General features: G+C 46.8%; 1 protein-coding gene across 6 annotated transcripts in view; it reads right to left on the bottom strand.

Annotated features, from left to right (window-relative positions):
• Positions 1-15,774, bottom strand: part of LOC1274519 (elongation of very long chain fatty acids protein AAEL008004) — a 37,570-nt gene continuing 21,796 nt past the window's right edge. For 3 of the 6 annotated variants that reach the window (XM_061649643.1, XM_061649645.1, XM_061649644.1), the window contains 9 exons: positions 13,239-13,401; positions 10,853-10,935; positions 8,225-8,332; positions 6,147-6,230; positions 5,185-5,241; positions 2,820-2,925; positions 2,599-2,735; positions 2,349-2,501; positions 1-1,816 (listed from right to left, as the gene is read on the bottom strand). In XM_061649643.1, the coding sequence (XP_061505627.1) occupies positions 1,589-1,816; positions 2,349-2,501; positions 2,599-2,735; positions 2,820-2,925; positions 5,185-5,241; positions 6,147-6,230; positions 8,225-8,332; positions 10,853-10,935; positions 13,239-13,296 (1,014 nt within the window). In that variant the 5' untranslated portion in view covers positions 13,297-13,401 and the 3' untranslated portion in view covers positions 1-1,588. Of the gene's footprint in view, positions 1,817-2,348; positions 2,502-2,598; positions 2,736-2,819; positions 2,926-5,184; positions 5,242-6,146; positions 6,231-7,233; positions 7,315-8,224; positions 8,333-10,852; positions 10,936-13,238; positions 13,402-15,774 lie in introns of all 6 variants that reach the window. The other 3 variants (XM_061649641.1, XM_061649642.1, XM_003436750.2) reach the window with 2 other exon arrangements.

Genomic DNA, 15,774 nt, shown 5'->3' with positions numbered 1-15,774 from the left:
TACATTTTAAATCTTCTGTATTTTATTGCCGAAAGTGTCCTTCAAAATAAAAAAAAAATCCTTAGACTTAGAGCGAAAAAAGTAGATTGGTATTTCACTTATATGTAAATATAGGACACCACACATCACGACAGGTATACGGCAATTGCACCGGTAGGACTGGTGGAACCTTGACTGGTGATCGACGGGAAGCTCAGATGGGTGAGTTCGGGAGAGGATTTGGAAGGTTGGACAGGAAGGATGGAGGGATGGATGGAAGAGGAAGCAGGTGTCATGAAAGCGCCAAAAGACTTGTGTTGACACACGGAAAAATGGTTACTAAAACCCTCGCGGGTGGATGCACCTCAGCCGATCGCTGTCGGTTTTACGTTCTCACTTATGCTCTGCTCCTATTTCCTGCTCACTAGACCGAGCGCGCAGTATACGTGTTTGGGGTGCGCTATATGCATGGTCGACTCAACAAGCAAAGTGGGACGACGACGACGCGTATCCGTGGATCGTCAAGCCAACACCATCCATAACTGCTGGATTGTGACATCGCATTGTACAACACGTGTGTCGTTACTGTAAAACACGCTTACCATACACTCATCAAGCATACACACATACACTCCTCCCCGACGCATACATACAGATATCTTGTTTTGCTTGAACTTTTTCCTATGAACTATATCCTTGATTTTATTCGACCGTTGTTACGTTCCCATTCTCTTACTAGCCCTTAAAAAACGAACGCTATGCCTTGGCGCTTGCCACATTCAGTTCAGCTAGCTGGTTTGCGCGTGTGCTCTGGCTAGCTTGGTTTATTCCTGATTGTTGCACCATCATTGCACCTACGGCTATTACATTTTCGTCGCTGCATTCTGTACACAAAACCTGTCAGCTTAGTTTCTGTCTAACTTTGCATCTTTCTTCTTCTTCTTCTTCTTCTTCAAAATAAATCATCACTATTTAAACACCATTGTAACTTTCTTAGCAACTTAAAAAAGACAAGAAAGGGAATAAAGCTGCCCGGTCCTCTTAATCTCCCACTATATATGCCCAAAGACATACACGACCAGTTCGTTCGCATGAAATCGTAAATAGACCAGAAGCCGTAACATTCATGCCCGTATCTATTCCTTGCCCTTTAGCAGCCTTCCTCGCGGTTGAATGTTCTTAGTAGGTTTGTCTCTTTGCGACGTGTGTGCTTGTTCCAGTATGTTTGTTTGTTTGTTTCAGCTCCAGGGAGGTAGTAGTATTACGGATAGGCATAAAACCAAAAATTTAATTAAAAAGATGCATATAGCAACACCATCTGATGCGGTGAGGTCGTGCAATAGATTGCGAAACTGAAGGCGAACAAAAAAAGTAGCAGAACGAGTATCATCCGCAACGGTGCGGGATTTCGGTTTGGTTTTGGAATACGCGATTAATCGGTGGCATCTACGATACCCTCCCGTTTGCACACACGTGCTAACACACACACACACACACATACACACATACAAACACACACGGTATGGGGGGATGGGGGTTCCGGGGACAATTTTACAATAAATTAATAATTAATTACAAGAACCGAATCCGGCCTGCCATATTCCCGCTATTATTGGGCTGCCGTGTGCGTGTTCGTCGCCGGCCGTTGCGTCAGTTTCATCTCGGCGGGAAGGTCGCCGCGGACGTAGTAGTCGGCCGCCTTGTTGCCGGTGCCATTGCTGAGCGTACCGTTGGCGCTACCGTTGGCAACGTGGCCATTCTGCTGTTGCTGCTGCTGTTGTTGTTGTAGCAGAAGCGCCTCAGCTTCTCGCTTCTTGGCGGCGGCGGCCCTCTTCTGCTGTGAGTGAGAGAAAAGGCGAAAGAAAACAGTTAGAACCAGGGCGGCATACAGAGTGGGAAAATGAGCTTTCTCAGTGATCGTACTGATGATATCGAGACCGAAAGTATATGAGAAATAAGTTGAACGGATAGCGATTTTAGCCACGTAGATAAATCACATCGCGATCGCACTTCGGCAGGCGAATGGATGTCTAAGCGTGTGTGTAAAGAAAGGTTAAAAAGGAAACGAACGAAAAAAGAACAGGTTTTCCAATCGGATGATCGGGGTTGTTTGTCAGAGAAGTGCGAAATGCAAAGACGTTCCCAAACAAGTAAATCTGTCATTCGGGCTTGGATGGATGGTTGTGTTGCTCCCAAACTTATTGACACCTTTTCTTCCGTAGAAGACGGCTTTCATTCATCGGAAAGGACCGATGTGAGAGCATTCAAAAAGTTGTTTAATTATCAATGGCAAGCTTTGTGGAATGGGATACCAAAGAATACGAGGAGCATTTTGGGGCGTTCGCTTGGACTCCATAGTCTGTACATACCTTTTGAACTTTGTATGTGTTCTGGTAGAACTCGTTGAACAGGAAGAAGAACATCACAGCGTGCATTCCGATCCACCAGACGAAAGCTTTCGGGTAGTTGCAGTCGATGAACAGCAGTTGGAAAGCGTGTACCATAATCAGGACGAATTGAACCTACAACCGTGGAGGAAGATACATTAGCATTAGAGAGTTCCGCCGCTACTACTGGGCAATATGTGTCTGTAGCCCTTTGTTTTGCGTGTCCACTCACCATCTGAAGGGCGGTTAGGTATTTCTTCCACCACAGGTATTTCTGGAATTGCGGTCCGAGGGCAGTAAACAGATAGTACGTATACATTACTATGTGTACGAACGTGTTCAACAGGCCGAAGAATGTGCTGTGACCGCCTGAAGAGAGAGAAAAAGAAAACAAGACGATTCCTCGGCGTTAGCAATTGAAGCTATTTGCGTCCGTCATTCTGGTGAGCTTACCTGGAGTGAACTTAACACCGAACCACACCGACATTGGCATACATCCGTGGTGAATGACGTGCAGTGTAGACACTTGACTACTCTTTTTGCGCATCACAAAGAAGAACTGTCCAAAAAGGGAGGAAAAATATAAGTGATATTAGGCATCAGTTGATATGGCGAGGGCTAACGCACTCGATGGCACTCGTACGTTCGGTTCTCATTGCTCATTCGACTCATTCTTGACAGGTTGGGCACACGGTTGGGGGGCCTTTGTAGAACGCACTACTGACCACGTTCTCGATACGAGGCATCCCAAGGCAGTCCAGTTGCGTTCACGAACATGCCATGCGCATTCACGGACACGTTTTTTCTAGGGTGCACACCAAGCAGCAAGTTACCATCATGACCCGATCAGCGCGGTTACTACTTATATGCGCGGCGATCGACCTGTCGTCGCAAGTAATACCAGCTGGGTATCGCGCAACCATATACCTTTGTTTGGTGTGACGACGGTTGGACAAACTAGATCATCGACATAAATTAGAGCCTCCGCCGGTGAGATTGGTGATAACTGTGAACATACAAATACAACGATGGGTTAAACCCAATAGCACACATGTTTATTTGCGTATGCCAAAAGTGTCCAACATTCGCAACTTTCATTTGCGGCGATATCGTCACACCAGAGCCCGAAGATGGGCTCAAACGTCGGCTGACGGGAGTATGCGCCTTTCCAAAAAACGCTGCATAAATTGCGCATGGAAAATCCTACCAATCAGGTGAAGCAAAAACCGGAATTGGATTCGATTTACTGGACAAATCTCGACCAGCCAAACAGCACCACAAGCGCGCACAACGGGGAGGAGGGACGACCGGTAACCGATAGGGTCGAAGTCAAGCGCAGATAAAAACAGTATTGACGCAAAACCGGCAACCCCGGGAAGCAATAATAAAAACAACAACAAAACAAAGCTAACGGGAGAGAGAGAGCAGGCTTTTCACGCAAATGAGGCACATGGGGATAAGTGTGCTGCTACACGAACGTGTGTGTGTGTGTGTTTGTGGAGGAACTCGCTGTTCTGCTTTCTAAGGATTGTTCCAGAAGCTGTCCAGAGTCCAGGGCAAAGTCACACAGATCGTTTAGCATCAGGTCCGAATGATCCACACGCTAATGTGAATGCGAATTTAAAGCTTCTCCACATACTCCGTACTTCGCCGTACCTCCCCGGCGAGGGGATCGTCATGTGAAACCGTGCTGAGAGAGGAGGTTCAATGATCTTCAGTTTTCTGGCGGTCAGCTTCTTCAGCAGTGGATAGTACTTGACATTCAACTCTCCTTTCCGCAAGGGGTGTACGTTGCGAAGTCGAATCTTAAATAACGTAAGCAAACACTTCCAACAAGCGGACGAAACAAAACAAATAAACCCATTTTGGGTAGTGCTTTTCTGCACACCCCGGAAGCTGACGGGGCTGAGAATTTATTTAGCACACTATGGAGGCAGCTAACCGTGAAGAAGTTGACAAGATGGTCCTAACAGCACCACCTCCAACCTTAAATCTTCTCACGATGATGATTCAAAATTGCGAATATTTGTTTTGTATGTCAATATTGACGAGTTATGGTTGTGAGGTGCTTATCCTCTTTCTTCCACAATCTTCTGCTAGTGATAAACTGTAACTACACAGGAAAAGTATCCCACTGCTTGATACAACAACGCTGTGACACAAGACAAGCCTCCAAGTTTATGTGCGTTCGTTTGTGGGCACATGACCCGAGCTGTCTTGAGCAGTAGAATAATACAAGCAATGCAGCAAATGGCTACACGAAGGAGACCACCTCTTGGATTTCTGTTTGCAAAACGTGTGTCCAGCAGCCGCGCGGGCTAAACAAACGGGAGGCTCATCATCTCGCGGATGTTGACTAGAATTACGCAGCTAATTCGCGAGAAGCGCTACACGCACAGCAGGAAACGATCTTCGATTGACGTAAATATTGACTCGAGTAGCTCAATCGCCCTTCAATCAGCAGCCCCCCACGCTCCGTGTGTTCGGTTGGCAGCTTCTTTTGTACGTGTATACCTTTTCCTGCCACCTGTTGCAGCCTGAAGGAAATGACCGGAGAGTGTCTTCCGTCATCAGATTTAACCGAGCGCTCTAAGGATGACCGTGGCGAATATGTTCAAGGGCGTGTTGAAATACACTTTAATTATGTTTCTCTTTAACCCAGCCGTTAATTTACCTTAATGACTGTGAATGGTGATCATCGCACATTGTACAGTGAGTTTGCACGTGAGTTTTGAGCATTGAGCGGAGAACGAAAACTAACGAGATCGAGCAATTCATTTGGTTTGTGTTTTGCGATAGAATCAGATGTTAAACTTACCGTGTCAAAGAACTCGGTGAATTTGGAGAAGTAGTACCACCAGCAGGCATGCACCATCTAGAGATTAGGCCAGCAAGGGAGGAAGGCAGTGACGGAAAAGAGATAAATAAACTGTGTTATTAAAACCGATTCTGACACGTTTGAAAAGATGACATCGATTCGACGAAAGGAGCCAGGGTGCGCGAGATGCTTTAGTGGGAAGACTTTAAGGGAAGAGCATGAGCAAAGGATGAGCGACGAGAGAGAGAGAGAGAGAGAGAGAAAGAGTGAGAGACGCGAGCACACATAAACACGATAAGAGGGAGTAATTTGCATTCGCCAACATGATGAAGTGGGTGAAAATCAATGATTGCGGGCAATCAGGGGGTGGGGTAAGATAGAATGGGGATTGGCCTCAAACCAAATGAAAGACGGTTTTACGGCGATGAAACATTGCACAAATAAAAACAAATGATTGTATGGAGGAGCATGCAGAAGGGACAAAGATCTATGAATGTATGATGAAGGTTTACACAATTAGAACATTCGCTGCTTTCACATACAGGAGAATAAGTTGAATGAGATGATGAAACTAAAAACAAAACATAAACTTCCTTTCATGATTAATCAATATAGCTGACGTCTGAAGCCGAAATTAGTTCAATGGTAAATGTGTTCAAATAGTTGCTAAGGTTATTTTATGCAAGCGCAAACAGGATCAGTTTAGTAAAAGTAACACATATTGTTATAATAATGAAACCATAAAACACGATATGAATAGAAGAAGCAGTGCACAAGAAGCATAAGATCACATAGGTGCTGAAGGTTAGTTTGATGTGTTCAATAAAAGCATTAAAAGTAGTGTGGATTAGCGATAGTGAGGGGATAAGCATTGATGCTGATGATGCGCCCGGAAAGCAACCCTGGCACTTTCCGTACGACGTTCAGTGCGTGTGCCGAGTCTTGCCTCGAACGAAACCTACCCGCAGCGTTTTGGGGTGGTTACTATAGTCGACTGGCTGGCATCGGAAGTTATAATGTCCCGTTAGCCAACCCGATACACCAATCTGTAAAAAGTGGCAAAAAGGAGGTCCAGAGTGGTTAGTACGGTGCCGAATCCAAGTGTTGCATTTTGTACTGCTTTGGTAGGTGAGTTTTTTGTTTTTTTTTGTTGTTGGTTTTTGTCTGAAGCATAGTCAATGTTCTGGTTTAGTGTTGTGCTGTGCTGTTCTTGCGTACGCCTGCTTGCATGCCTGGGAGTGTAATTGTGGTGTGTGTCTTGGGTAGTTTAGGTTTGTGTACTTGATATGCGTCGAGTAAGTTTGGCTGCCTCTTGTGTGAGGTTTTTGATCAGCAAGTTCGTCACTAATCGTTGACTACGGTAAACAACATCAACGACTGCATGGTACACATTAAGAAACTTAAGTAGCTGTAATGTATAATTTGAAAGCTCAAACAACATACTGCCGTAGCAACTTTCGCCCTCCGACACTCAAACCTCCCCAAACATACAAACCTAGTCTAAGTTTAGTGGTTTAACGCGACTGATCACTGGTCTTTTGCAGCTTTCAGAGAGCCTCCTACTGCAGTAATATATAAATAAGGTATACACACACACGCACACACAAACACACATATACCAATACACTAAGTGGGCCTAGGTCATGGGCTAGGATTCTTTGGTGCATTCCAGTGCGATGGTCAGGTGATACGTGCATACTCGACGGTTGAAGTTGTAGTGTGACAACAACGGGAAGATGATGTTTGGCAGCTCTCTGTTTTGACAAGGTTGTACTGCAACAAACATACATGGGGTCCGCTCTGGTCATAGCGTCGAGCGGATAGGGTAGCAGGTTTACTTACTACACGAAGGTTTTCGTGCAGTGGTTGGTTGTGCGCCGAGTCCGAATATCCCTTTCACCACACCATACACGATTGACGACCTTGAAGCGATGTTCTTTTTCTTGCAACGACAGAAACCGACGAGGGAACGCGAGGGAGGAATGGACTCGGTTCGGAAGAGCGTTTGCTGGGGATACACGAACGCTGCGGAGTACTGGCAACACTTACTCTCATCGCGCGTCCGGTAGTACCGTGATCCACAGGCTGGCAACGGAAGCTGTACTCGCCCCACCAGCCGCCCATCAAACACTACACACATACGAACCCGGAAGGTGAATTCGGCCAGCACAACAGAACAGCAGGTAGGGAGAAGCGGGACGGAAACCGTTCGTTAAAAAGAAAGAAAAACAACAATCAAGGTTTAAAGCGTTTTCAGAAAAGGAAGGAGGTTCGTCCTATGGTTCCTTTCTCTTCACGAGCTTGGGAGAGGGATCAGTTCGTAACCTCTCTGTTTGCTGGGCAAGGTCGAACTGGAGCCGTACCCTGCCGTACGTCCAAAAGTGCACTACGCTAGTGAAAGGAAGTTATCCCGTAGTGCTCTAGTGAGGATTTTAATTTTATACTCCGGAGTTCATCGCCCCGCTGTCCTTACGGGGAACGGGTCACTTTGGTGCAGTGTAATCCTTACGAGGACGGAACCTTTTGTCTGTCTGTACAATTAAAATTTAACTGCACGATCAATAAACGAAGGGCATTGTCACGAGCAAAGGTGCTTCAAGCAAATGTCTGTACATATTATTGGGCAGGTTGTCATTTCCTATTTCCGTTCATTGCCATATGCAGAAGATATCCGTGCAGACAGACCATCGGATAAGGAAAACGGTACAGAAACACAAGTAGAATCATGCAATATTCTAAATTCTAACAAACAAACACACACAAACAATTCTAAACATTCAGTCAAACTTTTGCATGAAACTGTGTTGTTTTGTGCAAAAGAAAAAAATGGTTTCAGGCGTCTGTTAGAGTGCGTAACATAGTGTTGTCATGTCGTGTACGAATAGTTCCCGTGTTAATGATGGTCACATTAACACGGTTTGGTCGGTTGGTTTTGGTCGTTTGGAATGCTTCATACAAGATAAAAAACAGAGCTAAATTAATCATTTTCAGTAGCAGTAGTTCTAGATCGTTGGAGCTGAGCGGTCTGGTGACAATGTACCTCATAGAATAACCAGGCACTGAACACGACTTGAACGAAGTTGTACACTATGAGGGTGTTTTTGAGCTGGAAGGGTTTGCGGTTTTCCATTAGCCTTGGGCCCAGAACCTGTGGAAGAAAGAGTACAAAAGCAGAGCATTAATTATTGCGATCAAGAGTGAATAGAGCGAGGATCGGTGTTTCCGTGTTTCGTGCCAAACCGACGTGTGAAGAGCAGGAAACGGTGCATGTCGTGCTCTATCGATCTACCGTGCACAAAAAACGCCCCATAAAGCTTCTTAAGTAGCAAAACGACTCGACTCTGTCCAATTTTCTATTGAGAACGATTTCATAGATAAAGCTGTCCTGCTTCGCACCGATCGTCGCCTGTACCCAAAGGCGCAACGAACGAACGAATCTAGAGTGACGACAAAATTGCACTTGACGTCGACGGCGCTCAGCGGAGGTCGGCCTGGTTTTGTGGCGATTAAATAGCAATTAACCTGCGCTGCTACCGTTATGATCGTGTGTACTGAAACGCATTCAAATAGCGACGACGGGGCGACACCCTTTCGTACGTGGTTCGTGGAAGGTTTACCACCCGATTGCAGAGCGCGCGCCCTCTGTCCCAAAGCAGCTCGGCATTCCGGAACGTTGGCAGGCTTTAATAACCGTTGCCACCGTTCCCCTGCGCGCGATGCTTGGTCCGGTTCGGTCCACAATCCGGTCCGGTTAAGGTCAGGACTGTTAGATAAGCTAACCTTAACCGAATTTTTTCCATTTCGACATGCTTTCACGATCGAACGCGTGCGCGCTGGAGACGGCCTATGCTGCTGGCGGTAGAGCATGTTGTTAGCGTGCCGCGACCGTTTCACTTTTAAATTCATAACATCACCCCACCGCGACGCAGTTAGCGTCCCCGCCGTCCCTGGATTGCGTCTTTGCAGCACCGGGGCAAGCCAGCGGGGGCTTTTAAAATTATACTTACACTTACTGTGAAGCTGTTTCTTTTTTTGTCTCTTTCTCGCTCCATGTTTCGTACCGGCCAATGGTCTTGCGAGTTTATTGAAGGTTATCCCACCCCCATTTTTCTCAAGCCTTCTTCGATGCCGATGATGATGGAATTGGAAATTTGCTTCCATTTTTTTGGGGGGGCACCACCATAGATCAATTGCGACATAGCAAGCGAAAAAAAAACACATGGATGATCGGAGGGAGCATTGGGAAGCCAAATTAAACACTAAGGCGCAAAGTGAAATTCCAAAAATTGGCCACCTGTAACGCACGGTTATTCGCGCTGCGTTATGCAACGTGCGTGCCCCTTCGGAGAGGAAGGAACGCTCCTGTCACGGTGCGGCCATGGACATCTTCGTTCAGGAGGAGCAGCACCGTACGCACTTGTGGAGAAAAAAAAACTGGGAGCGTTTGAAGGGGGAGGATGGGGGGGGGGAGTTGACCAAGTGTGTCGTAGTACGCACATTATGACCATCGTGATGGTTGCGCGATCGACCCTCCATAAAGGTGAGAAAGAGGGGCGGCTCGGTAAAGGTTGACTCGATAGTTTCGACAACAAGCTAATGTACCAGCCCACCACCAGGGACAGGTGGGCTAGGAGGTAGCAGGTTGGATGCACCGCTGGCAACCGTGAACTCATCGCTGTCGGGTCGCTTGTTTGCCCATTGCTTCACCGACGGCCACCACCGCTGGCGATCGCATCGAATTCAATATCGATCAGACGAGGTGAAGAAATTTGGCAGGCAGGCACAGGTGATGGTGGCGTAGTGCTCGGGCGGTTGATGGTGCCGTTGTCTACAAATCTATCGAATCCGCTTTCGACACCCGCACCCACATTGAACCAACCAGGTTCATCAGGTTAGTGTGAGATGAATGAACCTGTCCCGTACTACCGGAGAAGATGCTGCGGAGCGTCCCTCAAAGTTGCGCGTGAGGAAATAATAGGCACTGGTTGAGAAACTGCCCACCGCCAGCGAGAAACGGTTTGACACCGTGTAGCTTCAGAGCAGCTACGTCAGACTACTCCAACTGGTGCACAAAAAAAAATGTGACCACTCTTAATGGGCGCTTGATTTAGAAATCAAACAAAATCAAACGTCGATTCCACAAAAAAAACCTGTTTTAGTGCCGAGAATCGACGATCATTCATCCCGCGCACATAACGGTCTTTTTTCTAACCTTTTTAATATTTTTGATTTTAATGGACACTACTCGGATCTTGATTACCTTGAAAACATTTGGTCGATAAACAAGGGAAACATGAATCCATCAGAAAACAATAAATTAAACGACAGCAGGAATGAATTTCTCTTTCATCTCGTGTCAACTAGGCATCGTAAAATTGAACACATGCTAAACTATGTTCAGGTCATCTAAAATCAAAGCTTCACAGCAAAATGCCCTGATAGCAAAAACTCTCACAACTTATGTGGAACACAATTTGAATATTAAAAAAAAACCATCTTGGTACTACTGTACGCTTCCACGGCGAGAGAAATCGGTATTTTATGCATATCCTGACAGTAGCATACCGCAAAACAGGTTTCTTCTGTTTGGAGTGACGTTTCGAACTGGGCCGGAACTGGCACCGCGTAAAGCGTAAAACAGCCGAAACGGACTGCATACTATACTTACTTTGACTAAGTACACATATCCTAAACATAGTGCTAGGGTAGGGAGCGGCGACGACATCAGTGGCCATTCTTTCGTCCGGGGATCTGGAAAGAGAATAGTTAAGGTACATTTTTAGTTTTACATTGTAAAGAGATTTTTTTTACAATTAGTAACTAATCTAATAACCACCAGCCCTCCCTTCTCTGTTATGCTTAGGCTAAGGTTGCCTTCGATGGCCACCAGTAGTAGTAGTAGTAATGGACCTATTTTCGTCCCTAATGAGCAGTTCGTCTTATGGTTAAGCACTCGTGGGAGAATCGACCTAATGGCTCACCTCTTCCACTTGTAGACTAAAACCTTTCGATATCGGTGCGGCCATAACGATGCATTACGATGGCTTTACGGGTCAGGAGGATAGTGCCGGACGGAAAGTCAGATACATATTACCGGCAGGCAGAAAAGAGAAAATGAGGTGCTAAACGGTAGTACAAACAAAGCGTCATCGATAACACAGGCCAGCGGGGGTTGTATCATCATCAACTTTGATCGGAGTGTGCGTGCATGCGTGCGTGTTTGCGTGGTGCTGATTGGATGGTACGAGAGGGTGGTTACTGTTTGTTTCATCATTATCCGATGTAGACACACCATCAGCAGCGATTACTGTGGTGGGATTCATCGCATCGTATCATTACCAATGCTAAATGGTCTTTGCACATTAAATCAAAACTTTGAATGATGTATGACACATACGAATAAACGGTACTAAAAAAACTGCTTGTAATTTCAAGCTAATTAAAAGCAAACTAGAACAAAGCTCAACTCAACTAGAGCTAACTTTATTGTCCGCCATAATGTATCACACACAAGCTTTCTAGCAAATAATAATGCCGATCTGGTGTTATTGTTGTTAATATCTCCATTAGCGTCATATAATGGGAGATGAAGCATCGGGGCAACATCTCACACTAGTCATGAGACGACTATGAAAAAAGTTCCATTGGTTAATAAATTCCATCGCCATCCGTGCGTCAATGACATTGCGCGATCGCAAACTCTAGCCGCAGCGTCACTCGTCGCAGCAGTAGCAGTCACAGGTGCACCAGTTATAGCGAATGCATCTTTGCAACGTTCTACCCGTGCTGTGGCTAATTAATGCATCCAACGGTAGCAGGCGAAGGTTGTCAGGTACTTTTCCATGCCCTGTCATCAACTGATGCAATCGTAGTCCGTTGTATAGAAAAAAAATGGAAGATGAATGGAAAGGTAACAGAGCAGTGGCTTGGAATTAGCCATGCACGTACTACTTGAAAGCCTACACAACAGCACGTACTTTACACCGGTGCGGAAAAAAACAACTGTCTAATTTCAACTGATCGGTTGTTATTCACTGAGCATTTAGCCATGTAAACAGGAAATGGACAAGAACGCAACCCAATTCTAGCCAGCAACCATGCGTCTCCATTAACAGTCACCGAGCGCGCTCTACGCTACAAGGAAGTGCGGTGCACTAAGCGTACAGGTATACTTTCCATCATGGTTGTGTTTTGCTCGTCCAGGGCACGATCGTTGCACTTTTCGAGGTAGACGATCGAGGCTTGTGGGTCGATGTCCTTCTCTCCTCCTAATTAACGTGAACTGCACCCTCTTGTCGCAAGTTACACATGCATTGTGGTTGCTGAAAAACAGGTGAACGCACTCCTCGCAGCGGTGCTGCGTTGTGGGTCGTGACCTGGCGCGCCGCTCGAGTCACCGTTATGGAAATCAATACCGCCCAACGTCAATAACAACAACAGTCGGTAGCACTAGGCCCCGGGAGCCGTACCGACAGCCAACCACCGTTAACCGGAAACCGCAACACTACATCCCCGCTACACCCAACAAACTGAGCTCAATCGCAAAGCAATTCGATTTGAGCGATCTTTCGGACCTCGGCCACCGGGCGCGACCTGGTTGCACATCGGGGGAATTTTACACTGCACGCAACGCCAGCCAACGACTCACAATGTCTGTGTGTGTGCACTGCCTTATGCATATTTAACGGGGAGGAAGAGCTGGATAGAAGTTTACGACACTGCAGTCAATGCGAATTAAATTACTTTTTGATTATTCTAATGCACCTGACGCGCATGCCTGTTGTAGTGGCAAAGGGGGTAGTGGTGATCCGATCGCTTTTAGCCCGATCGCAACAAAACAATTGCCACAACCTCCGTCTGCGACTTCTTGGGCGTGCTATGTATTTTGGGGCCTGTGCATTGGAACTCATTACAACGGAGTGTGTCAATTGTTACCAAGCTACTAGTTTTCATCTTATCTAGTACATATAACGCAACCTGGAGGAGGAACCTACGCTCCAGCAAATATGTTTTTGTCTGATGGATGTGGATGAGTGTATGACTAGCTAACTTACCTCCGTATTTGTCCATGTAGTGATGCATACTGTCAATGTATTTCATAATTAAGGCCATTTCTGTGAGTATGTGCGGGTTTGTGACGGCCGGCAAAAACGAACAGCGATGGCGCGGAACTGGAACGGATATTTCAGACGCTAGATGACACCACTACTGATGATGCTGAAACGATATCACGAAACAGAAAAAAGGAGGGAAGGATTAATTAAAAATGTGATAATTTGATTACCGACGGTCGCGCGCACGGCCGCAGTGAAAAGAAGCTCGACAAAGCACGGCAAGAACCGATCACGGTTTGAGCGAAGGTGAGTGTGTGCACATAGAGTACAATTTTCTACTGTGCCGCACCGGCGAACCCAGAGAGGGTGGTGGGCGTGATGGCCAGCAGACAGCAACACCCGTCGTCACCCAATATCCACGCTCATCGATTATTAATCGAAAGTCATTTCCTCGTACAAGGAGTGAGCTATTGATGCTCACGTTAGAATGCAACGCTTCCCGCGGAAGGGAACAACACAAACTGATGTAGGAGGCGAAGGTGGTACACGGTAGAGTCCGTCCCTTCTGTCCAGCAAAGGGTGACCTACATTCGTTACGTTTGCATTGTGTGTGTGTGTTTTCTGGCGGAAGTTAGTCGGATCAGCTTGATGATAGCGTTTGCAGCCGAGAAAGGGGCGGTGTCAAAGGAATCGATGGATGTGGCAGCTTCGCGTCGCAGTATACCAACACGAAGGGAACAAAACAAAGACCTCCCTTTCCACTTCCCTCCATTCCTCCCTTCTCCATTGCGGCGGGCAAAGTTATCGGGCAAGAAAGTTATGGTTTTGGGTGGAAAATTATCTGATACATTCGCTAGTTTTTGTACGCAATGGAACCAGGAAACGAACACAGCTTTACCACGCCAGCACTTGGCAATGGTATGGTGGGCACACAAATGTTTGGCTTAACATGTGGTTGCTTTTTGTCGGCCATGTACACACGACACTACATGCAGTTATCAATTAGGGGACGTTCTGTTGTTTCTTTTTTTTTTTGTTGCCCATCGTTTGGCTGGCCTTCGCGCGGAAAGGGATTGCATGAGACAAGCGTGTTTGGTGCAGCTACACAACTACGAGCAGCTTAGCGAGGCGCCAATAAGTCCACCAATGCTTACATCGACCCCGCTCCTCCCTCGACTCGGTGGTTCATATTTCAAACGGCACACACACACACATACACACACCAGGACAGGAAAACGAGAACAAGTAATTCACCAACAAGTTGTAATACCAACAACAGCCTGGCCCAAGTTGTGCCTTTGGGCCAACGCCGCAAACGAACACTTTCCTGGCTGGCGTGATAATAAACGGAACCCTACACTCCCATCCCACGCGCGCTCCTCCTCTGCCGTCTGATGAGACATGGGGGGAAGGTGGTCATTGCGAGGTATCGTCGTCGTGATTTTTGTTCTCTTGCATAACCACGGTCGGAAGCGAAACATTGCCACATCACGTGGCGAAGGAAAGTCGCATCAAACACAACAGGACGGCGTGTCGCGGCTGACGGCGGAAACAGCTGAGTGCATCGCAGTGTGTTTGTGTGTGTATGTATGACATCATGCTGCGCTTGCACGTGCGACGATGCAAACAGAGCAACAACAGAGTAAGGCACCACCACCCACGACAAGTGCCTCAAACACGAAAAAACACGCACACACACACACACGTTCGAGGTGCTGTGTACATTTAATCTCACGTGCTCATGTGACACAGCATGTCAGTGCACCCGCATCGATCGCTTGCTTCGATCATGAGAGCCTTCGGAAAGGGTGGAAGGTGCGTAGTATAATGCAAGGTTGAACCGGAGGGAGCTATCGGGCGCCATGGGGTTACAGCACACAGGGTGAGTGCAGCAATACAGAATGACACCGACGCACAGAATGACACACGGTAGTGAATCTATATTTGTAGCGAAAACGTGCTTTTCTGGCTTTATTTATAGAACTACTTCGGGGACGCAAAAGGACAACGACGAAAAAAAGGTGCGTGCGTGCGTCATTGCTTCGGGTGAGAAGAGAGCAAAACGAGCTCGAAACAGTCGTCGTCTCTCCCAACACGCGTTTTTTTGGTGACGTTTACCGTTTATGACGACGTTCCCCTAATAAAAAACACACACACACACACACACACACACACACATAACACACGAGTGTTCAGATCTTTGGCTCTGTGCTGTATGGAAATGAACTATGATGTGTTGAGTAGTGTTAAACAACTAGGCACGAATAGAAGACACTCCGGGCGGCATATCGACGCGCTCCACTTGCATCGTTCTGGCCACCTGACCTGCGTGCGTTGCGGGTTACATAAGTCTACACAGCGGCAGAACCGGTCCATTAAAATGCCGGACTTCTAAGCATATTAGATACGGTCGATCAAGCCCGCGATCCGAACTGGTCACGATCACTGATTGGGGGGGTGGTAAAGGGGGTAGTTTTAGCTCATCACCCCCTTCCGCCGCAGTTTAGATAACAATTAACTCATCACTCACAAGAGC

This window comes from Anopheles gambiae, chromosome 2 (genome assembly GCF_943734735.2).
Source record: "Anopheles gambiae chromosome 2, idAnoGambNW_F1_1, whole genome shotgun sequence".
Classification (NCBI taxonomy): Eukaryota; Metazoa; Arthropoda; class Insecta; order Diptera; family Culicidae; genus Anopheles; species Anopheles gambiae.
The sequence above is the reverse complement of the archived record's forward strand: the minus strand, read 5'-3'. Positions and strand labels throughout refer to the sequence as shown.